Source organism: Myotis nattereri (assembly GCF_964212035.1).
Source record: "Myotis nattereri genome assembly, chromosome: 9".
Lineage (NCBI taxonomy): Eukaryota > Metazoa > Chordata > Mammalia > Chiroptera > Vespertilionidae > Myotis > Myotis nattereri.
Window position 1 is genome coordinate 46,235,502 of NC_138084.1, and position 24,782 is coordinate 46,260,283.

General features: G+C 37.6%; 1 protein-coding gene across 3 annotated transcripts in view; it reads left to right on the forward strand.

Moving 5' to 3' along the window:
- Nucleotides 1-24,566, forward strand: part of ACER3 (alkaline ceramidase 3) — an 87,400-nt gene extending 62,834 nt beyond the window's left edge. For all 3 annotated transcript variants that reach the window (XM_081100073.1, XM_081100075.1, XM_081100074.1), the window contains 8 exons: nucleotides 1,735-1,787; nucleotides 4,973-5,054; nucleotides 7,340-7,375; nucleotides 14,242-14,300; nucleotides 16,503-16,604; nucleotides 18,062-18,166; nucleotides 22,804-22,849; nucleotides 23,339-24,566. In XM_081100073.1, coding sequence (XP_080956199.1) covers nucleotides 1,735-1,787; nucleotides 4,973-5,054; nucleotides 7,340-7,375; nucleotides 14,242-14,300; nucleotides 16,503-16,604; nucleotides 18,062-18,166; nucleotides 22,804-22,849; nucleotides 23,339-23,392 — 537 coding nt within the window. In that variant the 3' untranslated portion in view covers nucleotides 23,393-24,566. The remainder of the gene's footprint in view (nucleotides 1-1,734; nucleotides 1,788-4,972; nucleotides 5,055-7,339; nucleotides 7,376-14,241; nucleotides 14,301-16,502; nucleotides 16,605-18,061; nucleotides 18,167-22,803; nucleotides 22,850-23,338) is intronic.
- The last annotated feature ends 216 nt before the right edge of the window (nucleotides 24,567-24,782 follow it).

Here is a 24,782-nt window from a genome sequence, read left to right on the forward strand (position 1 = left end):
TCTATTCAGATCCTTAATTCATTTCTAAATAGGGTTATTTGCTTATTTTCATTGAATTGTAAGAGTTCTTGCCGAAACCGGTTTGGCTCAGTGGATAGAGCGTCGGCCTGCGGACTGAAAGGTCCCGGGTTCGATTCCGGTCAAGGGCATGTACCTGGGTTGCGGGCATATCCCCAGTGGAGGATGTGCAGGAGGCAGCTGATCAATGTTTCTCTCTCATCGATGTTTCTGACTCTCTATCTGTCTCCCTTCCTCTCTGTAAAAAATCAATAAAATATATTAAAAAAAAAAAGAGTTCTTTATCTGTTCTGGATACTAGACCCTTATCAAATATATGGTTTGCGAACATTTTCTTCCATTCTGTTGGGTGTTTTTTTCATTTTCTTAATAGCATTCTTTGAAGCAAAAAAGTTTTCAGTTTTGCTGAAGCCCATTTTACCTATTTATTTATCATATATGTATATGTGTGTGTATATATATATATATATATATATATATATATATATAGAGAGAGAGAGAGAGAGAGAGAGAGAGAGAGAGAGAGAGAGAAACAACTAGATGAATGTGCTGAGATAAAATATCAGGCAAGACTAAGCATCTGAGTGAGGGGAAGGATAGGCTCCCCTACTATGTGTTGATCATATTGTGACAAGAATATTGCATTCAATTCTGAGGACTAACCTAGCATGTATTCAAATGAAAGGCACCAGAATGGTGAAAGAATTAAAAACCTGAGGGGAAGGAACTGGGAATACAATCATGTGCTGATTAACATAGGAATATGGCCAGAAATGTGTCATTAGACAATTTCATTGGTGTGCAAGCATAATAGAGTGTACTTACTAGTATACAAACCTAGGTGGTATTGTCTACTACTGAAATTGTATGTGCTATACTTTTATACATCTGGCAGTGCAATAGGTTTGTTTACATCAACATCATCACAAACATGTGAGTAATGTATGAACTAAGACATTACTTTGACTACAATATCACTAGATCTCAAGCCTGTTCACTTACATCTATTCCCAATTCTGCTACCTTAATCCAAGTAGCAATTTTCCTTAGCCTGGACCGCTGTAACCTCTTGGCTAGACCTCCCATGTCTACGCTTTCTTTCTTCAGAACATTCTCCATACAGGATTGGTTTTAGGACAGGTTTAAGTATTAGCAATAACCTATCTAACACTCAGCTTAGTGTCTCACTTGTAATATAATACATAATAGCTATAATCATTATTATTATTATTGCTAATAACATTATCTTTCAGAGGCATAGTTTACTTAGATTAACTAAATGACTTTCCCGACCATTAATACCTCTTCTTATGTATATTAGTGAACATTTTATCCATCTTAAGTGCTACAGAAAAGGGCAGAAATGCAAAAGAATACTGATAGGACCCATAGACCTCTAGATGGTGAGCATCATACTTTCTTGGAAATGTGATACTATAGTTTGTGATTACCAAATGATCTGAGCTGCCCAGTGCATCCTGCATTCTACTTAGCTATGTACATTAGGACAGATAGATGGATGGATAGGCTTGATTATTCAAAAACAATAAATTAAACACACTCAGGGTAGATTAGATAATGATAAATATACAAAAGAATTAATAAAAGATATTAGATAATGAGGTGACCATTTTAATCGTGAAATTTTACTTTATTTGCATAATAATTGCAACTCTACAGTATTGACATCCTATTATCTGTCTTTGTTTCTTATAGCTATTGGATGAACTCCCAATGATTTACAGCAGTTGTATATTTGTGTACTGCATGTAAGTATTTAAGTTTAAAATTTAGTTATTTGATATATTTTAAAATTCACATTGGCCTTATAGTGAATTGAGTTATATAACTAACTCAGTTAATATTACTGAGAGATTATAATAGTGTAAAAGATTATAATATTTGTGATCTTGACGTAGAGCATAATCTCTGGGAAGTTAAAATAATGTTGTTTATTAATTTTTGTGATATCAATACCCTATAGCCAATTTAGGTAGACTATTACTTAAATTTGACATAACTTACATAATTTGCCTTTCCTTGAGTTATAAATGTATACATGTTTAGGTAAAGATTTTATATATTAATCCATAAAAATAATTTTTATCTATTTTGTATTTGTAATTGTTCTAGAGATACCAGATCATCAGTTATCTCTAATTATCACAGTTGTGCAAGATTAATGCGTATTGTCCCTATGTTATAGATGAAGTGAAGCACAGAGAGGTTTAGTAACTTGTCTAAGGATGTGTTGACGTAAGAAATGTCCAAGTCTGTAGAAAGTTTTTATAAGAGTTTGAGCCAAAACTGAGGACAGTTGCTGGGACGCAAGATCTCAAATGCTGTAGAGAATGACAGTTTTGCAGTTTCTTTTCTGCATTTGGAATTAAGGAGGGAACTAAAGAAGATTACAGGAAAGTGGGAGAAAGCAAGGCAGGAATTGGATAGTTAAGATGATGTGCTTTCTTAAAAGTGGTTAGGCTTATTTCAAAGGTGTGTTAACCTAGATGCACAGAAACAATGGACAGGGCTTAAGACAAAGAAAAAACCTTTACTAAAAAGTTATATGCCTGGGGCGTTACTACCCACCATGACCTGACCATTTAGGAGTTTATGATCAAATCATCTGGGAAGGTACTTTCCATAGAGCCCCCTGTTAGTCCACAGATATAAAGCAGAATTTATGCTTAGGTGACTTACCTAAGATCATGTAGTTAGTAAGTGTCAGAGTTGGAAATTGAACTACAAGTTTAGTAACCTTGTTACTGGAAAGGGGGCCTGTCCCTGAGCAGGTCTGCCTAGGGCTCACCAGTAGTGTGTGGGTTCTTGACTTCGTGCAGGAAAAATTTCACAACACGAGTCCAGGTGAATTTTAGAGGACATTTACTAAAACGGCACAGTGAGATAAGAAAGGGCTGATGAAATGAGCCGAGGCTGGTCTGCTTTGGCTCACTAAGAAGTCAGAAAAAGGGGGCCTGGGTGTCATGTTCAAGGGATTTGCCCAGGATGAACTGCCACTGCCCAGTGTTGCCCTGGTTGCAAGCCTTGTGGGTTCCCTTACAACTTAGGAGATGCATGCTTGTGGGGAAAGAATGGGATGGGGGAGGCATGGGAATGTTCCTGGGAGGAAGAGAATGTGCTGGAACCTTGGTTTTGAGGGATTTTAAAGGCAGGGTGAATGGGGGGATCTCAGTAGGATATTCATCAGCTTTATGCTGATGTACCAAAATGAGATTTATTCTCTTAATTTCATCTGTCCTTGGGTGTGGTTAGCAAATAGCACTAATTGGAATTCTGCTGTCTCCGAGTAGGGTGATTTAAGCCAGCGGTCGCCAACCACTGGTGGTCCGTGAGGTCCGAAAGGTTGGCAACCGCTGATTTAAGCTATTTACCCTCTAGTTGGGAAGGAGAAGTTCAAACCATTTGCTCTTAAATGTCCTTGATTTAGGAAATATGGGATTTACTAGGTGGCTACAAACTGCTTGGCATCTAGATTTTCTAAATGGCTGCAAATTGCTGTTTAACTATCTCAGTTTCCTATTCCACTCATCCTGGCTTTATAGCCTGTTTCAACCTTACCTTCTAAATATATGTTCTGTTCCCCAGCACTAATACTTAACATGTCTCTGAGCCCCTGAGCCCTTTATGTGATGGTTGGCTGATTCTTCTCAATATGGTCATCATTGCTAGCTCAAGAATATCTTCTAAAGGTATGCAAAATTCAGAACAGTTTAAAAACATATTATTTTAAAAGTTCTGAAATTTTTTTCTGTAAAGGCCAGACAGTAACTATTTTTGGCTTTGTGTGCCTGTAGTGTTGCACCCCTTCAACTTTGCTGTTGCAGCATGAAAGATATGTAAACAAATGGATGTGACTATGTTCCAGTAAAATTTTATTTACAAAAGAAAAACCAAAAAACAACAACAAAGAAAACAGGCTTAGGCTGAGAAATTGCCCTGGTCTAGAAAAATACTTTCAGATGAGCTCTTTTACTAAGTCATTAAGTTCCAGAATTTAAAGACAAAAGAGATCTTATAAGTCATCTGGGCCACCACCTTTCTTTGCAGAGAAGGAAATAGGAGGTGAGTCCAATTCCCACAGCCAATTGATTAGTGAACTGAGAGGTCTCCTGCTGTTTGTATTAAAACATGGGTTCAAAGGTTGGATACTTAACTGATGGCCGTGTATTTCTTTACATTTCCTTACTTACTGAATATTTCCTCTGTCAGATACTATCCTAGTGACTAGATATATGGAAAAAAGGTTTTATCCCAGCACACAAGGAATTCACAGTCTGGTTGGGAGACAGATAAGTAAAAAGATGATAATATAGTGATATTTTCTATAATACTATGTTATTCCTGGATCATTAGTTGAAAGATATACTCAAGCTAGTTTGAGTTAAGAGAGACTTATTTATTGTAAGGACATGAGGAAATTATGTGGGACCCAACATCAGGAGGTAGAGCCTCATTAAACTGGAAGGACAGCTTCTCTCTCTCCCTCCCTCCCTCTTTTCTCCATTCCTTCCTCTCAACATGGCTTCAAGTCTTTATGTCTGCTTTATTTTCCCCTCCCTGCAGACCAGTTCTCTGCTCATTCATCTGCTTGTTCATTCAGTTTGACTGCCCTGTTGTCAACATCAGACTTGGAATCCCTATGGCTTTATACTTTGACTCTCCACACTTGACTGATTCGGTCTCTAGCTTCCAAACACCAAATTTTCAGAGGTGAGCCTCTCATTGGTCCAGTTTAAATAAGGTGCCTGCTCCTGTTCCCTCAACCTCTTGGAGACTGTAGACAGTCCAAGTTCTCTGAGATGAGAGTATGGATGGGAAGAAATGATGGGCATCACTAGACCCAAAGAATGTGTGTAAGTGGTCCAACAGCATTCTATTTCTTTTTCTAGTTATATACTCTAAAGCAATTTTTCTTTTTCTCTCTATTTTTAAGGTTTGAATGTTTCAAGACCAAGAATTCAGTAAACTACCATCTGCTTTTTACCTTAGTTCTATTCAGTTTAATAGTAACCACCGTAAGTCATACTTTGTTTCGAACAGATTAAGCATGTGAACTAGCCTTTTATGGAGTTTGGCACATTTTGCTTCCAGTGTTTGGTTCATACTGTTCAAATTGAAATGTTTCTAGAGAAAACTCACAGTTACTGCTTCTTTGTTTCCCATTTAGGTGTTATTTCTCAACAAAAAGTTGAAACAACTTTTTAAAACTCTGGTTTTAAAAAATAGGGAAAAATCAAAAGGTTAATATTTAGTAGAAATGGGGGAAAGCGAACTTCTTTTTATGGATGGATATATTGTCTCCTTTTTGTTAAAAAAAAAAGAGAGAGAGATTTACTCTGCTCTGTTGAGTCTAATATGACTATTTTTTAACCTTTTCTTAATAAGTTGAGATAGCTGGTCACTTCTGAGCCTACCTAAGTGTCTTTTTTCCTCAAGTGAATTGAATTTAGATACTCATTTCAACAAACTTTTATTGCAAACCTATCATATCAGGCAGTAGAAAATATAAAGATGACTGCGAGCAGTTGCTTTGCTTGAGGAGTACATTCTAATACAGAAGTCAAACATGTAAATGAAGAATTGCTTCAAAAGATAATAATTACAATAACAGAGGTAAAAACTAGTCATACAAGGATGAGATGAAGGAGTATCAATGAAGATTTCTAGAGTGGGTCAAGGAAAGCTCCATAGAAAAGGCATTTAAGCTGAGTTTTAACTAATGAGTAGGAGTTCACCAGGCTTTTGGGCAAGAGTGTGGTGAAGCATTTCTAATAGACTATTACACTGTTCATAGGCATAGAACCATGTGTACATGGACTGTGAGGGTGAGTGGTTGCTGAACAGAGAAAGGATCAGAAAAGGCTTCAAGAAGGAGATATAGTTTGAACTGATGAGTGTTTGCCAGCAGGGGAGGATTTCTGAACAAAGTGAAGAGCAGCCATGTTTAAAGATACAGAAGCAAGAAACCAGCATATTTGGGGGAAGCACTGTCCTTTCTGGAGCCTAGAATTAAAAAGAAACAAGAGGAAAGCACTGAAGCCAATCAGAAAGTCAGGGGTGAGATCATGGAAGGCTTTGAAATTTGGACTTTGTCTTGTAAGTGATGGGAGTCATTTCAAGGTTACTATTTAAATTTTGATTCTCTCTACCATGTCATTTTAAAAGTGTATTCCTATAATGCAGCAAGTGTAAGCTAAATCTTGAATAGGCATTGAATTTAACCACCCATATGACAATGGAGCCTAAAACTAGAGTTTGTGTAACTGGGAAGACATCTGGGCAAGTGACTTAGAAGTTTTGGGAAGCAGAAACACAAGAAATTTGTTTTATTAATCCTCACCCAAGGATATTTTTCCACTAATTTTTACAAAGTAGAAGAAAGGTTGCGGGGGAGGGGGGTCAGAGAGAAACATCGAAGTGAGAGAGACACATGGATTGGTTGCGTCCCGCATGCATCCTTACCAGGATTGGGGATCAAGCCTGCAACCAAAGTATATGCCCTTGTTCAGAATCAAACCCAAGACCCTTCAGTCCATGGGCTGATGCTGTATCCACTGAGTCAAACTGGCTGGGGCAGAGATTTTTTTTTAATGTTTTCACTTTTTGAGCACCTACTATGCTAGACACTTTTATGCCCTTTTTAAAAGATATTTTATTGGTTCTTAGAGAGGGAGAGAGAAACTTCAATGTGAGAGCAGGATATTGATAGGCTGCCCTTGCATGCCCCCTATGAGGGATTGAACCAGCAACCCTTTGGTGCATGGGATGATGCCACACCGGCCAGGGCCCTTTCATGTATTTTAGCTTCTTATTTGTCACCAATGTTATTCCCATTATCAAGATAAGGAAAAATTAGTCTTTTGGTTGTGATGCCACTTACTCAAAGCCTGCAGCAAGTAAGTGGCAGAGTCTGAAATTCAATTTGTATCTGTACCTCTTTATACTATAGAACATGTCTGCTACAGGGATGTAGGCATAGCCTCTTCAGCTGTCATACGTATCCATGCATCTTTGCCCCTCCTTGATGCTGATGCAGAGGCCAAGAGACCAGAGACATCCACAACAATTTTGAAACATGTAGTTGACCATGGTAAAGCTAGCACTGGGAAAGACCCACCTGTAGGGATGAGCCCTCCTATGGCATTGCCACTTAATCTGATTGGTTTTATGTGGCTGGAGTCAGATCTGAGTAGCAGGACTAGGGAAGCAGGAGAGGTTTGGAATTTTCAGAATTCTTATAATAAGTTTTCTTTTCCCCTTCATCATGCATTTCATTCACATGTGTTTCAATATTTTGCAGGTTTACCTTAAGGTAAAGGAGCCTGTATTCCATCAGGTAATTCTTAAAAATTATTACACATTTGATTGGTTAACAATACTTGCCTGCTTTGTGTTTTCCTTTTCTGAGAAATAATATGCAAATACAGAGGTTGCAAACTCAAGTGCCTACAGGAGCCAGCTGTAGGTAACAGGAATCTACCTGGAACAGTCAATGCCCAGGTCCACCTGGCTGTTGGTAGTCAGTAATGCAGGTGCAACATTGCTCATATAAGGAGAAAAAAAGAGGAAGCCTTCTGCACATACATATATAAAATCTTTTTATGACATTATTTTCTAGAAAAGGTAGAGTGAAAAGTCCTTGAATATTTTCCTCCTAATATATATTATAAGTTTTTTGAGGTAGAAAGTTATTTAAATTGAGGGAAGCAAACACAGGAAACTGCTGGAGGAAATAATGATTTATAATGAAACCAGAATGAAATAAAGTAGCAGACCCTAACTAAAGAGAGCTATTGTTTATTGAGTGCCACCATGTGCCTGGCACTATGCACATTGATACACAGACTAATCTCCCCAGCAGTCCTACAAATTAGGGCTTATTATCCACATTAGAAGGAAAATGAGCTCACAAATATTAAGTAATTTGCCACCGGGTTACATAGTTATTAAGAGGCAGAGCCAGGATTGTAATCTAGATTTGTTTGACTCCTGTCACCATTCTTTTAACAAACTAACAAATAAAAATAAATCAATAAGCACACATTTCAGGGTGTCAGAAGCTCTGTAGTTTTAGATTATTTTGTGCTTATATAATAAGTAAATATACCTATAACATTTTAAACTGAAGCTAGACAATAATTATCTAACTGAAATCTGTTTTTTATTTTTATTTACTTATTTATTTTAAAAATATATTTTATTGATTTTTTACAGAGAGGAAGGGAGAGAGATAGTTAGAAACATCGATGAGAGAGAAACATCGATCGTCTGCCTCCTGCACATCTCCTACTGGGGATGTGCCCGCAACCCAGGTACATGCCCTTGATCAGAATCGAACCCGGGACCTTTCAGTCTGCAGGCCGACACTCTATCCACTGAGCCAAACCGGTTTTGGCTTTATTTATTTATTTAAACAGAGATATTGGATTATATACATTTATTTATGTGTAAACAGAGAGGGAGGGAGGGATGGAAGAGATCAATTTGTTGTTCCACTTATTTATGCACTGGTTGATTTTTAAATGTACCCTGACCAGGGATCAAACCTGCAACTGGATTATTGGGACAACACTCCAACCAACTGAGCTGCCAGGCCAGGGCCGAAATCTGTTTTTTAAATAAATTCCAAAACCACATTATTCTGCCTTGCTTTTCTATAGGCCTGCTGAAAATAGACATAGTAGATGTTATAGGAGAGGAAACCCTCAACTCACTTACCTGTTTATTAAAACTTAAAGTGATGTCATTGTTTAGAAAGATTTATTGACACTGTAGAAAATGAAGAAAGTTTATATTAAAAATAGTTCCATTTTTATAACATTTTTGTTTGCCTTTACAAGAAAGAAAAATCAACCACAAAAAAACAAAATTTGGAAATTTGAGGTTAATTTTTGTAAGTTTATGACCAATTTTCCATTTTATATTTTAGATCTATTTGACATTATATTTATGTAATAAAAGTAACAAAATCTGCCCTAACTGGTTTGGCTCAGTGGATAGAGCGTCAGCCTGCGGACTCAAGGGTCCCAGGTTCGATTCCTGTCAAGGGCATGTACCTTGGTTGCGGGCACATCCCCAGTGGGGAGTGTGCAGGAGGCAGCTGATCGATGTTTCTCTCTCATCAATGTTTCTAACTCTCTATCCCTCTCCCTTCCTCTCTGTAAAAAATCAATAAAATATATATTTTTTAAAAAGTAACAAAACCTATATATATAAAAGGCTAAGCCACCGTCCGACAGTCCATCCAGTAGCTATGACGCGCAATGACCACCAAGGGACAGACGCTCCGACTGGTAGCTATGACATGCACTGACCACCAGGGGGCAGATGCTCAATGCAGGAGCTGCCAAGCTGTGGTGACTTGGCAGCTACAGTTCTTGGGTGATGTACCCCAGAACTAAAGAGGAGGGAGCTCAATTCTGGGGTGCATAACCCAAGAACCACCCTCTCACAATCTGGGACCCCTCAGGGGATGTCAGTCAGTTTCAGCCCGATCCCCACAGGCCAGGCCGAGGGACCCCACCTCCCAGAGGGACCCCGCTTACTTTGAGCCACGGTGCCGCCCCAGGTGCAATCAGCCAGGGAGGGATCATGGGAGTTTGACTCACGAGCGTGTCCAGCCCATCTCACCCAGTCCCACCCCATCAGCCACCTTCTAATTAATTTCCTTTCAATGTGCATGAATCTGTGCACCAGGGCACTAGTCCTATATAATAAAAGGGTAATATGCAAATTGATCAAACAGTGGAACAACCGGTTGCTATGATGCGCACTGACCACCAGGGGGCAGTTGCTTAAAGCAGGGGATGCCCCCTGGTGGTCAGTGCGCTCCCACAGAGGAAGAGCCACTCAGCCACAAGCCGGGCTGACTAAGGATGTCCAACTGCAGCTTAGGCCCACTAGCCGTCAGTAGGACATCCTCTGAGGGCACCCAGACTGCAAAAGGACGCAGGCTGGGCTGAGGGACCTACCCGCCCCCACCCCCACCCCCAGTGCATGAATGTTGTGCACCAGGCCTCTAGTATTCATATAATATCTCATGCTGTAATTTCCACATGTTTTTCCAGTAGTAAATATTTTCTTCTCTGTGTAGAGTGGTAATGTTTGCTGATCGGAAGGGAGACAGAATGAAAGCTTATAGCTATGGCTTATATCCTAGGCTTAGAGATTAAAAATTAGGCTGGAAAAAATAAAATAAAAATCAGGATGGAGAAGTGAAGAAGTAGGGGAATGCTAGTATGAAGTGGCTAAACAACCTGAAGTAGAATACATTCATTCATTCAACAGATGTCCACTTCCACAGTGTACCTTCTCAGTACCAAATTCTGAGCTGGAAGTTGTAATTAAAGAGGCATAAAAGTAAGACTTTAAGATCTAGCCTTACTGGTTTGGCTCAGTGGCTAGAGTATCCGCTTGTGGACTGAAGGGTACCAGGTTCGATTCTGATGAAGGGCACATGCTGGGTTGTGGGCTCGATCCCTAGTAGGGGGTGTGCAGAAGGCAGCCGATCAATGACTTTCTCTTATCATTGATATTTCTATCGCCCCCTCCCTCTCTCTGAAATCAATAAAAATACATTTCAAAAAAAGACTTTAAGATCTAAAGTTAGACAGATTTGGATTCCAATCTAATCTCTCCACTTACTAGCTATATACCTTGGACAAGTTACTTAACTTCTTTGAGCTTTTTAAGTGCCAGGTGCTGTACTAGTCACAAGATATATATTAATAAATGAAATAAAGAGGTCCCTGCTCTTAAGGAGTTTATTATGCCGCCTAAAATTGGTATAATAATCTCCTAAAGTTGTCTGAGGATTAAATGAGATAATGCATATAAAAAACTGTTAGCACATTGTAAGCACTCAGTAAGCATTAAGTAATATTATTATACCAAGGCAAATAAGATATGGCTGCTGGTCGTAAGGAAAATAGACTTGTAAAAAAATATTTGTAACATATATGTCTTATAAGGGCATGTACCTGGGTTGCAGGATTCCCTTTCCAGTTGATGTGTCATTCTCTCTTACCCTCCCTTCCTTCCACTCTCTCTGAAAATCAATGGAAAGAAATATCCTTGGTGAGGATTAACAAACAAACAAAAGTGCTTCTACTGCATGTAGCTAAATTATTACTTACTCCAGTATTAAAAAACAGGTTAGGGAAAATGACCCACTATTGTAAAGCTTTTTTAAAAAGCCCTCTGCCTCAAATATCTAATCTAGAATATCCTGTGCTGATCTGTTAAGTAATTATAATCAAAACTATCTGTAATTATGGCTTAAAAACATCTATCCCTATTTATTTTCTGGGTATCATTCGTAAAAGAAAACTTTTCTAAGATTTGAATTTGGAGTATTTTTAATCTTTCATATAACTATTGATGTGTTTGGTTTTTTGTGTTTTTTTTTTTTTTTAAGATAAAGCTCTGCTTTTATTAAAACAACATTTACAAATAATTCATGTGGCTTCTGTGTCTCTCTCTCACTGCTCCCAACTCAAAGGACGCATTATTTTTTTATTGATTTCACTAGAGGCCCGGTGCACGAAATTCGTGCACGGGGGGTGGGGGGTCCCTCAGTCCGGCCTGCAACAATACCAGCATCCCTCGCCCAGCCTCTGGCCAGAGGCCCCTCCCCTCCCTCCATGAGCCCTCACTCCACGTGGCCAGGGCACAGACGCTGGGTTCGCATTGCCAGGGTGACGCCGCCAGCGTCCCGCCCTGACCACTATTGGCGCCGCCATCTTTGTCGCAGAGTGATGGTTAATTTACATATTACTCTTTTATTAGATAGGATAGGGGAAGGAAGAGGAGGAGAGAGATGGAAACATCAATGACAAGAGAGAATCATTGATCGGCTGTCTCCTTCACACCCCTTACTAGGGATCGAGCCCGCATCCCAGTGAATGTGCCCTGACTGGGAATCAAACTGAGACCTCCTGGTTCATGGGTTGACCCTCAACCACTGAGTCATGCTGGCTGGGTTGTTTTGGAATTTTTAAGTAGAAAATTGTTTTGGAGTTTGTGACAAGATTTACAGTAACTTTCAAGATCTTAAAAATAATGGAAAAGGAGGGAAAAGCAACGTTGTCCAATCTAAAGGAGCTTTGGCTTGAGAGTTTGGAATCTTGATTTCTTACCACTTTGATTTCTTGTCACTTTATTATCCATGGACAAATTTCTGACGTGCCTTTCTTCAATTTTTTTATCTGTAAAATGTTTAGAAAAAGAAGTATTACTTCACAAGGGTAATATAAAATAATTAATATGTTAAAGCATAAGGCAATAAACAATACAGTGTGATACTAAAAGTACATATTTATACTAATAAAAGAGAAACATGCAAATTGGTGTCACTCCATTACACCCACCAGCCAATCAGTGACTATGCAAATTAACCCAACAAATATGGCGGTTAATTTGCATACACAGGCATGGAGCAAAGACTGAAGGCTCTAGCCGGACTGAAGACTGAAGAGGCTCGCTGCAGCCGTAGCAGAGAAGCCAAACTTTGCTGCGGCCACAGCAGAGAAGCCAAGCTTCGCTGCAGCCGGACCAAAGGCCTGTGTCCTGGGTGCCAGAGGAAAACTGGTGCCTACAGCCAGGGGAAGGAAGGCCTATTGTGCAAATCTTCGTGCAACGGGCTTCTAGTTGAGATATAAGATGACATGCATAAAATTTTGCCTGTAATAATCACAGAAAGCTTCTGAAAGGAGATATTTGAGTTGGGCCTAGAGCAGCCGTGGGCAAACTATGGCCCGCGGGCCGGATCCGGCCCGTTTGAAATGAATAAAACTAAAAAAAAAAAAAAAAAAAAAAAAAGACCGTACCCTTTTATGTAATGATGTTTACTTTGAATTTATATTAGTTCACACAAACACTCCCTCCATGCTTTTGTTCCGGCCCTCCGGTCCAGTTTAACAACCCATTGTGGCCCTCGAGTCAAAAAGTTTGCCCACCCCTGGCCTAGAGAGATAAATAGTGACATACTATTAGAGAGAAGGAGCTAATAAACATTTTAAAAGGATCTGCCATAACCAGGATGATTGTCTTGCTAATCAGATTAGCTTCCCAGATAGAAAATCCTGATACCAGTTCTACTTTACTGTATTAAAAATAAGGTGATCCAAACATCTCCAGAAGAGAGTCAAATGCTTTTATTTAATTTGATAGCCTTGCAAAGTGTAAATCACATAGCCACCACATTCAGTATATTCACCAATATATCTTAAATAAGGAAATAAGTAAAAAATGTCTATGAGAATAGATTAAGAGAACATTTAAGAAGTTAGTTAACCCTCTTTAAGCAGCCAATTAACAAATCAGTACTTGAATATCACAGTGAGATCTCATCTAATGTCTCAGAGAGTACTATTACCTAAACTCTTCTTGCGAAAGTGGATGTCTCCCATGGATTGGTTCTAGACAGGAACTTAGGCAGATTTATTTAAATTTTATTATATTCCACTTATACCACTTAATTACAGATTAGAGATGTGAAGAAACTACTGTGTAACTCACTTAGAAAAGAAGCAAAAGAAGCTGACATTTTTTAATATCTCTTATGTACTAAGTATTGTGTATCTTTTGTATAGTTTATATGGACTGACTTACCTATTATCATAAAAATATCAACAAACTGTATATAGACATTATCATCTTCATTTTGTAGGCGAGATAGCAGAGTTAGAAAGTTTACATAATCTGACCAATTTTTTTAATATGTTCTTATTGATTTTAGAGAGAGAGAATGCGAGGGGGAGAGAGAGAAAAACTGATGTGAGAGAAACGTCAATCGACTGCCTCCTGTGCGCCTCCTACTGGAGATTCAGCCTGCAACCTGGGAAATAGAATCAGTCGCTGAAAGTGAAGCTAAAGAGAAGGGAAGGATCTAGGGAGTGTGAGGCAAAATTATAGTATCTGTTCAGGTTTCGGCAAATATTTAAAATTTCACATAACATAAGAATTAAAATGGACACAGAACTTCTGATACTGGTTATTCACAAACAGGCTCGTAAGTTTTCCTCAAAGCTTAGCATGACTCTTAAATATATAATTACATATTCTTAAAAATTCTGTTCTTTAAAATGTAATGAAAGATAATAAATGTTTACATTTAATTGGGAGGGCTACTTTTGTAGGCAAAATATATTTTCTTTGCCAAAGAATAATGATTTTAGTAACATTTTTTCCTTTCTTATTTAGGTCATGTATGGAATGTTGGTCTTCACATTAGTACTTCGATCAATTTATATTGTTACATGGTAAGTAGTTTGTATCATCTCACTATGATTAGAGTACATTCAGGCAATAAATCTATAGCCTAAATTGAAATAATACATAAAACCCAATTCCAACAGGGTTATTGATTGAAAGCTATATAACCCAACATTCATTATGGTATAATTACAAGGAATACTAGTTCTTTAAGCAAGTTGTTAATAGGCACCATGTGAAGACAAGAGTTTCAAAATTAAAGAAATTTGAGGAAAGCTATATATGATGACCACCTTTTGTTTATAATGTACAAGTATATTAAAGCCTTTTAAAAATTCTAGAGTAAAAAATGAGAAACTGATTCTGAAATTTACATAGGAAGGCAAAGGATCTAGAATAGCCAAGACATTTTTGAAAAGAACAGTAAAGTTAGAGGACTTAATACTACTTGTTTTGCTCTGTGCCACACTAGGACATTGTGGTATTACTGGTAAGAATGAAATATAAATCAATGGAACATCCAAAAATAGACCCATTCTGAAATAGACCTACGTATCCATACTGACCTGATTTTAAATAAGCATCTACGGTAATTCTGTGAGGAAAAGGTAATCTTTTCAAATTGTGCTGAACAGTTTGATAGTCTTATTTTAAAAATTAACTTAAACTCACACCATTACAAAAATTTACTAGAAGTAAATCAAATTCCTAAATGTAAAAGTTAAGATTAAAACACTTCTAGAAGAAAATAGAGCAGAAGTTTTTTCAGGCTTGCTTAAGCAAAGAGATATTAAATAGGGCACAAAAAGTGTAAACTATAATGAAAATATTGATAAATTTAACTTCATCAAAATAACAAACTTTTGTTCTTCAAAAGACACTGTTAAGAAAATTTAGGGCAAGTCAGAGTTGGAGAAAGTATATGCAAAATATATATCCAACAAAAGATTTACATTTAGGATATATAAAGAACTCTTACAACGCAATAATAAGGCAAACAACAATTTTTTAAATGGGCAAAGATTCAACAAACTATCAAAGAAGTTAGATGGATGGCAGATACACATGTGAAAGGATGCTCAATGACCTTAGCCATTAAAGAAATGCAAATTAAAACCACCATGAGATACCACTATACTAGTACACCTACTAGAACAACTAAAAAGACTGATGTCATATCACGTGTTGGTGAGGATATAGAACAAAAAACACTCATACACTGCTGACGGGAATGTAAATCACTTGGGAAAACAGTCACTTAGGAAAGCAGTTTAGTGGAGTCTTAGAAAGTTTAGCATTCACCTGCCATTCCTCTCCTTGCTTTTTACCCAAGAGAAATGAAAGTGTATGTCCATAAAAAGACTTACTTATGAATGGTAGTAGCTGCTTTGATATGGCAAAGAAAACTGGAAACACAAATGGCCACCAATATTTGGACTGATAAACAAAATGTGGTATATCTATATAGTGGAACACTACTTAGGAATAAAAGGAACTGAAGTATTGATACACATAACTACATGGAAGAATTTCAAAATAGTTATGCCAAGTGGAAAAAGCACATACAATAAAGCAGATATGCTGTATTATTCCCTTTATACAACATTATAAAAAATGCAGACTCAGCTTTTAGAGGTGATGGATATATTTATTATTTTGAGTGTGTTGTTGGTTTCATGGATACATATGAATATATTCATCAAATGTACACTTTAAATATATGCATTTTAATGTACGTCAATGAAACCTCATTGCAGCTATAAAATATACATATAAGCTGTTATTTTGAGTAATTCACCAAGCTTCAGTTTTTTTATTGGTGAAGTAAAAAGAATAATGCCTGCTTCATAGGGTTTATTTGAAGATTTAATTTGTGCGTACGTGCGTGTGTGTGTGTGTGTGTGTGTGTGTGTGTGTATCTAATTTAGTATAGTGCCTGACACAGAGCAGGTGACTCAATGTTAATTATGTTCCACCACTCCCCTTGCACTTCCATGGGACTGATAGAGTTACTGGGGGCTTTTACATTATCTTCTTGATACACCGTACCTAGCCAAGTGTTAGAAGCACATTCTCTCTCAGTACCTTTTAATGGCTAACTGTAATAGGCAAATGTATTAGATAATTTAATAGATAGGTTTGCTTTTAATACTAACAAAAACCTTTCCTTCTCATGAAAGTGATTACTTCAAGCTCTGATCATGACATGACGCAGCAAAATTTCATTGTGCTTTTTAATTTTTCCACAGGGTTTATCCATGGCTTAGAGGACTGGGTTATACATCTTTGGGCGTATTTTTATTGGGATTTTTATTATGGAACGTAGATAACATCTTTTGTGATTCACTAAGGTAAGATACATTTTCAGTCTCTGAGGTCAATGGGTACATTATTACTTTGCCTATTTTTGCACATTTGAAATTCCTCATAATAAAAAGTTAAGTAAGTAAATGTAGACTTTAATGTACAGAAGCAAACAAGTAATACATCTTGCTTTGAAAACTAAGATCTAATTGAGTAGTTCTGAATCAGTAATACCCTTCAGAAACCCATTTAGAGCTGGTAATTGTCTCAAAATTAGGTGGTAATTGTCTCAAAAATTCATAGGATATCTAGAAAAATAATTTGATGTTTCATGTTTATTTTTTCCCTCTAATAAATGAGAATATTAATATATCTAATCAAAAGATCTAGAATTTTAGCCCGACCAGCGAGGCTCCGTGGTTGAGCATAGACCTATGAACCAGAAGGTCACAGTTTGATTCCGTTCGATTCTCGGTCAGGGCACATACCCTGGTTGTGGGGAGGGGGGGTTGTAGGGTCATGCAGGAGGCAGCCGATCAATGATTTTCTCTCACCATTGATGTTTTCTCTCTCTCTCTCTCTCTCTCTCTCTCTCTCTCTCTCTCTCTCTCTCTCCTTCTCTTTTCCTCTTTGAAATCAATAAAAAGATATATTTTTTTAAAAAAAGATCTAGAATTTTAGACTTGGCTATGCCACTCACTAGCAGAGTGACTTGGGCAATTCAATTAATATCTCTGATGGAAGGAGACTTACTTGACTTGGGGTGTGAACACATAATACAGTATAGATGATATATGATAGAATTGTATACTGGAAACCTATATAATTTTATTAACCAATGTCACCCCAATAAATTCAATAAAAAAGGGAGGAAATCTCTTTGAATTTTAGTTTCCTGATCCTTAAAGCAAAGCTAATAATAGCTACCTCAGAGACTTACTATGAAGTGAAATAATAAATACCAAAGGACTTTATAGACTGTGTGGTACACTTCTAAGGTAATGGTTGTATGCAGGATATAGGAAAAGCATGTATCTAGTTCTTTAAGTGCATGCTAGGTAGACCTGTGTTTCCCAAAGTATGCTCCGAGAAACATTTGTCCTATAAGGTATTAATAAGATAATACCTAAATAAAGGGTTCCAGGGGTAAGTAGGTTACCTGAAAAAAAAATGAAGGTGAACTCTATAAGTTAGGGTAGGACTTTTCAAAGTTTTTAATCTGTTAATGTGCATCATAGATCTCTAAGAGAACAATAAACTATGTACTATTTCCCGCTTTTGTTTTGACCACAGTCATTTCTTCAGAACTTTTGCAAGGAATACTATTCCTGAAAATACACTTTGCAAAATAGTATGGCAGACTGCAGCAGACTTGAGGAAATTAAGTAACTGCCATTTTGGAGAATGGCATTTCAAAATGCTCTAAAACTGTCAGCATTAGTTGCTAAATATTTTAAAAAATTAACATGGTGATTTCCCCCCCCCCCCCCCCCCCTCCTCACAGGAACTTTCGAAAGAAGGTACCACCTATCGTAGGTGTTACCACACAATTTCATGCGTGGTGGCATATTTTAACTGGCCTTGGTTCTTATCTTCACATCCTTTTCAGGTAGGAAACAGACTTTTAAAACCTAGTTTTGGAGTGTTTTTTTTCTGTATTCTTTAAATATGATGGTGTATGTATAAAATGTTGGAGACAGAATCAGGAACTTTTGTTCCAGCTTTGCCTCTCCCACTGGGTGGGTGACCTTAAGCAAATCCCTTCCCTTCCAAAGCTCAGTTTTCTCATCCTTCAAGTAAGACAGTTGTATTAACTAACCTCGGATGCATGATTTACATTTTAATGCAAGTAGGATATAAACTTTTTTTAGTACTAGTAGTATATAAATACTTCAATTTCTTATTGATCAGCATTAAAAAATAAACTTTGAAAGAAAAGCACCCAGATCCCTTGAGTAGGGGACTGGAAAAGTGAGTACCTGAAGTCCCTTGCTTAAATAAATTGGTTGCCACTTTGCTTTCCCTGCTCTCCTAATAAAGAGTCTATCGGAGGTCAGCCGTTAACAACAACAATGGGATCAGAATTCTCTCTGATCACCCTATCCAAATAATACTTCCATATCACTCTCTGTCCCCTTATCAGGTTGTGTTTATAACCTTTAAAGTATTTATAACCAGTTACACGTTTATTTAATTGTTTACCTCCCCCAACTAGATTGTTAATTCTTTGAGAGCAGCTGGGACTTTATCTTATTCACTGCAACTCTCCTAAATGGATAGAATGATGCCTGTCACATAGTAAGCACCCAGTATATATTAGTTGATTTAATTAATGATTATGTATATATTGGTCTCTTTACCAGGGGATCAGGCTATGTTTAATTTCAAATTCTTCTCAAGAATTGAGAGAGCTGAAATATTTGTAGGCAGGGAAAGAAATTTTTTCTTTAAACCAATGTGAAAATTTACTTAAGTGAAACTTTTAGAATACCTCTTCAAAATAACATTTGCATTTCACCTCTCTGGAGGTCAGCTTGTTTAGGTAACCTGAATTATCTAAAATTTAACTACCTGAGAATTATATATTTTTAAAAAAGACTTCTGAGTAGCTAAATAGGAACATTGAATTCATGCTGTGAAGAGCTTAATCATGGAAGAGCTCTTTAAACTCTGTCTCCAAGTATGTTTATTTTACTTTTTGCAACTTCTCACTGCATTGGTTATTTGGATTCTTCGTTCATAGCACATGGGAAATATCTAATTTAAAAGGGAAGGGATATGGAAGAAAATGCTTGGGGAAATTGATGTGATAGAAAAGGAAAAACAAGAATAACTATAAAGTGAACCCAATAATTAAAAAGCTAGCACCTTAACACTGCACAAGAAATCCCAAGGTGGCTCATTTGGTTGGGCGTTGTCTCATGCACCAAAAGGTTGTGGGTTTAATTCGAAACCAGGGTACCTACCTAGGTTGCATTCTCTTCATCTCTCTCTCTCTCTCTCTCTCTCTCTCAAAATCAATAAACATATCCTTGGGTAAGGATTTTTAAAAAATTTTTAAAAGAGACCTGTAAAAATATCACATATTAGAATTATCAATGATTATAAAAATAATGCAATTTCTATGCTTGAAGAAATAAATCAAACTTAAAAATAAGTTCAAGGAAAAAGAAACTTTTTCAAACAAATTTTTAAAGAACCAAATAGAATCTCTAGAAATGAAAACTATAGTAACCAAAATGCTAAACTCACTGTACAGAACTAATAACAGATTAAACTCAATTGAAGAAAGAATTAGTAAAGTGGAAAACAGATCAGGAAAAAATTACTTCAATCCAGCAGAGACAAAAAATATGGAATTGAGGTTAAGAGAAATGGAGGATGAAGTGAGAGGGTCTAACATATGTTTAATTGGAGTTCCAGGAAAAAAAAGTAGGGAGAGGGAGCAGCATATTTCAGTTACTAATGTTACACAACAACCCCAAACTTACCAGTTTAAAATAAACCAGTGTATTTTGCTCACAATTGTCTTGAATTTGGGTCTTAAACTTGGAAGGGCTCAGTTAGGCAGTTCTCACGTGGAGTCTCTCATAGATGTCAGTTCAGGCTGCAGACATCTGAAGGCTCCCGCTGGAATAGAAGTACAAGAGGGCTCACTTATATGGGGTGTCATTTGATATTGGCTGTTACCTTGGAGCTGTGGCTATAAACTAGAGCTGCCCTCATGGGCGGGCGACTTCATCCTCAGTGTAATCAGCCTTCATACCTGGCAGAAGACTTCTCCCAGAGGGGACATCTCAAGAGAACCAGACAAAAGTAGCAGGGCCTTTCATAACCTAGTCTCAGAGTTCATATGGTCTCATTTCCACCTTACTCTGCTGGTCAGAGTCACAGATTTAAATAGGAGGGACATAGATCCTATCTCTTGAGGGGAGGAATATTGAAGAATTTCGGGTCTCCAAACTCAAGTCTGAAGAGAAGACACTTCTCAGCTGGTGCTGGTTTCTGAGCTCAGAGGAGAGACACCAGGCTGGGCCCCAGGCCTCTGACGAAGGGACTGCTGCTACAAAGTCCTGCTGCCACAGTGAGGAAGTGTTGTTGAGATGCTGTTCACAGGAACCACAAGTCAACAGCCACTCATCAAAATAAAACAGTATGGAAGAAGTCCCTTCTTTCTCCTCTGGCTTTGCAATCTCTCTTGAATGCCCTCTTTAAGCAGAGCCTATGAGGGAACAATTGTCAATGCAGAAGTACGGTTTGTAGTCTCAGCTCCTGAATCACAAACAGAATATAGAAGGGTGGATTTGGAGCTGAGGTATAATAACTTAATGAGTGATATAGCTGGTAAGATTCAACAAGAAGAAAAGGGGAAAACCATAAATAACCAGTATCAGGAGTATAAAAGGAAACATCATTACAGATGCTGCAAATATGAGAAGATAAGATTTTTTAACAACTTAATGTAATAGGTACTTTTGTTTATGGTTTAAATTTTCCATAATAAAAAGTTTGAATTTTAAGCTCAGAACCTCATCTGGGGTAGGCACTTGATGTATATTACCTCCTTTAATCCTATGACAGTGCTATAAGACACGTATTATTTTATACTTGAGGAAAGACAAGCTCAGAAAAGTCAAGTACTTCACACATGATCTTAGTGTCATTGCCTGGATTTGATTCCAGAGTTTTTCTGTCTCCACAAAACAACCTAGGAAACCTTGGAAAACATCTAATTTAACTTCTTCATTTGATGGTAAAGCAAACTGAGGCGGCAAGGTCATTTGCTCAAGGTCAAGGTCACTGGCCAGCTAGAATATAATATATTGGCTAACGGTTAGAGTTAGAACCTGAATTCAAGTCCTACTTCTAGCATTTACTAGCTGTGGCACATTGAAAGGAATATTTGACCTTTCTGAGATCATTTCTCATATGCAAAACAGGAATAATAATGCCCACCTAGTAGGTTGTTTAAAGATGAAATGTGTAGAAAGCTCTGGGTCCAGTGCTTGCCCCACTAGTGTAGCTACTTAAAAGTTGGCAGTGGTGAGGTAAGAGCAAGGGTTGGAATCCAGGGCTTCTCTGCCTCAGTCCAGGACTCTTTCCTAAAGAAAAGGAAAAAGGTGGCAGCTTTCTTTTAGAGATTAATATCCGAAACACTGTCAGAGGGGTTATATTTTAAGACAGTAGAGTATTCTTCATAATATTTGATGTTCCTCTTTACAGTTCTGGCTTGGGGTACAGTGACACTATGGCCACATTAAATTACACAAATTCAACTATACATGCTCTTTCACCTTTTCTTCCCTTGTTTAAAAGATAAAATTTTTCATACTATAAAATTATGGCTTGCATATGCACACATGATAGTCTGTATATTACTGTTGAAATACATTTAAATAGTGTACTATACAAAAAACTATGTATGCTGTATGTTATGGAAAGTTTAATGAAATTTTAGGGGTAAATTTAACTTTACCTTTGTTGTATGTACTGATTTTAGACTCTGATATCTTCAGAGGTGACTCATTTTAAAGGATACTATGAAAAGGGCTCCATTGCCTTCGTGTTTATTTTATACCTGTATTGGAAACCTGTAGAGCTGATATAACCATTTTCAAAATATTATAAGAATACTCTACGTTAGCCCTGGCCAGTTTGCTCAGTGGTTAGCATGTCGACCTGCCCACCAAAGGGTCTCGGGTTCGATTCCCAGTCAAGGGCATGTACCTGGGTTGCAGGTTCAATCCCTGGCCCTGGTTGGGGTGGGTGCAAGAGGCAACCAATCAATGTGTCTCCCTTACATCAATGTCTCTCTCTCTCTCTCTCCTTCCCTCCATCCCTTCCACTCTCTAAAAATCAATGGAAAAAATATCCTCAGGTAAGAATGAACAAAACAACAAAAAAAGAATACTCTACTTTAACACTTACTACCATATGTCTTCAAAGATGACACTGGCAATTGTGATATGAATCCTATAAAGCATGAATGAAATGCTCCCTATTAAACTGCAAACATTCTACGGTCACAGTCTGAGAGCTGATCATTTCTCTGTTTCCCCTAGCATCTTGCCAAGTGCTCTGCACAGAGTAGGTGCTCAAAAAAATGGTTGCTAAGAGAACAAAAGATATACCAATGTTGCTTGTTCTTTATATATACATAGGCACTATGGTTAAATTTGTCAGTATGCCAGTTTGCATGGATTAAAAATCAGTCTGAAGAGCTTTCTCCCTCCCCTTTTCTTTCAGTATATATACAAGAACACTTTACCTGCGATATAGACCAAAAGTGAAGGTAAGTCTACTTCATAGCGTGAGTGTCTTGGGAGAGGGGGGATATTGAGAAGATGGGATGGAGGAAGTAGGTGGGATGGAGAGGTCATGGAGTACAGGTTTTGGAACCAGATGCTCTCCCACTTACTGCTCTGTGACCTTGGGCAAGATTCTTCCCTTTAAAAGACTTAGTTCTTCAACAATAAAATGGACCTGTTAATAGCTACATTGCAAAGTTGTTTTCAGGATCTGAGATGATTTTAATGCCCAGCTCCATGCTTGACAAAGTAGATGTTTAATACATTTAAATACATTAAATGAACATAGTTTCTGAGATCTGTTGCAAGCCTGGAAAAAGTATGCTGTGCTCAGGTACTACTACCAGGACAATAACGAGCAAACCTACCAAGCACTGCAGTCATAGCCCACGGGTTCTTTCTCATTTTTCAGGGATGATATATATGGAACACTTTTATCTTCTTTCATTTTGTTCCAACTTGTTTCCAAACAGTTTCTCTTCGGAATCTGGCCAGTGATCCTGATTGAGCCTCTCAGAAAGCACTGATGAATTATTCCACCAAGAAAACAAAAAAGCACCTACCATAGGCCCAGCCAAACGAATAAGGAAATCCTTAAAGATCTACATGTTCAAATATATCAGGACTGTCACAGCAAACAAGTGGCTTTCTGACTAACACTGTCCGCCACACAGAGAATGAGGAATGGGGCTTGTTGGATGTTTAGCTTATGTCATTATCTCATTTGTCCTCCTCCTCACCCTAAGATGTTTAAAAAGAAACATACACGATATATCTATATATACTTGAATGCCAGAAAAATTGGGATTGTCATAACAGGTTAACAGTTTGTGCTCATAACAGGAAATTTACCATTTCCTCTTTTTTGACAAGGGTTGCATGTGAACTATACTTTTCTTAATATTTGGTTAAATAATGAAAACAGCTAGACTGGCAAACCCCATGTCCAGATGGCCAGCTATAAGCCAGCCCTTACCTGTGTCAGCCTTGATTTATATTTTTGTCAAAGTAGCCTCATGGATGGTTTTCCAAGGTTAAAAAAAGGAAGAAAACGAGCTATCAGTGGGATTCTGGTAGTTTTTCACTGCTGCCTCTGTGCTACTCAGAGTGTGTCATGAGCAAGCTCAGACCTGCCATTGGGTTATCACATCCCCGCTCTGGCTTGTCTGTGCTTAGCCACAGTCAGTCAGAGTAGGAGGGTCATCTTGCAACCTTTATGAAGGCTCTGAGGACACCTATCCAATGTTGTATCCCCAGACAGTTAAAGGTGGTTGTTCAGTTTCCTTTGATCTTTGCAGATCTTTAAGTTTGTTACTGTTTTTATGGCTAGGAAAACATGATTGGTGGTCTGGTCTACCCGTATTCCATCCTCCTAGCATAATTTATGTGAAGTTACCAGTGAATGTCATTATACTTTGACTTTTTAGATTATGCAATATTTTCCAGTTTTCAGAGAGGCCATGGTTACGCCCAGAGAAATGTGTTGGGTTACCTAGAGCCAAACGACCAGGATCCTATTTACATAAAGCTTATTAGAATACCTGCTCCTTCATTTCAGGTTTGAGAACAGCTCTAACTTACTTGAACTTGTAACAGAACTCCCTAAAGTTAAAGTGCTGAAAAACAGCAGTGAAATCTCATTGTAAAGCAGCCAGTTCTGATTTGGATTTGAATTATGACAAATTGTATCTCTTTTCACAAACATAACACCTGTCTGGATTTTAAAATTCTATTTGATCCCCGTTATTCATGTATCACCATATTTGTAGTCTACACCATTTAGCATTTTTATGACTTCTTCTTGCTTATTCATTATTATAAAATCCAGAGTGTTTTTACCACATGGTTTCATTATCCCAGATGAAATCCTGAGCTACAGCTTCAAAAGGAAACATTTTCTTATGCAAAGGTGTTAGC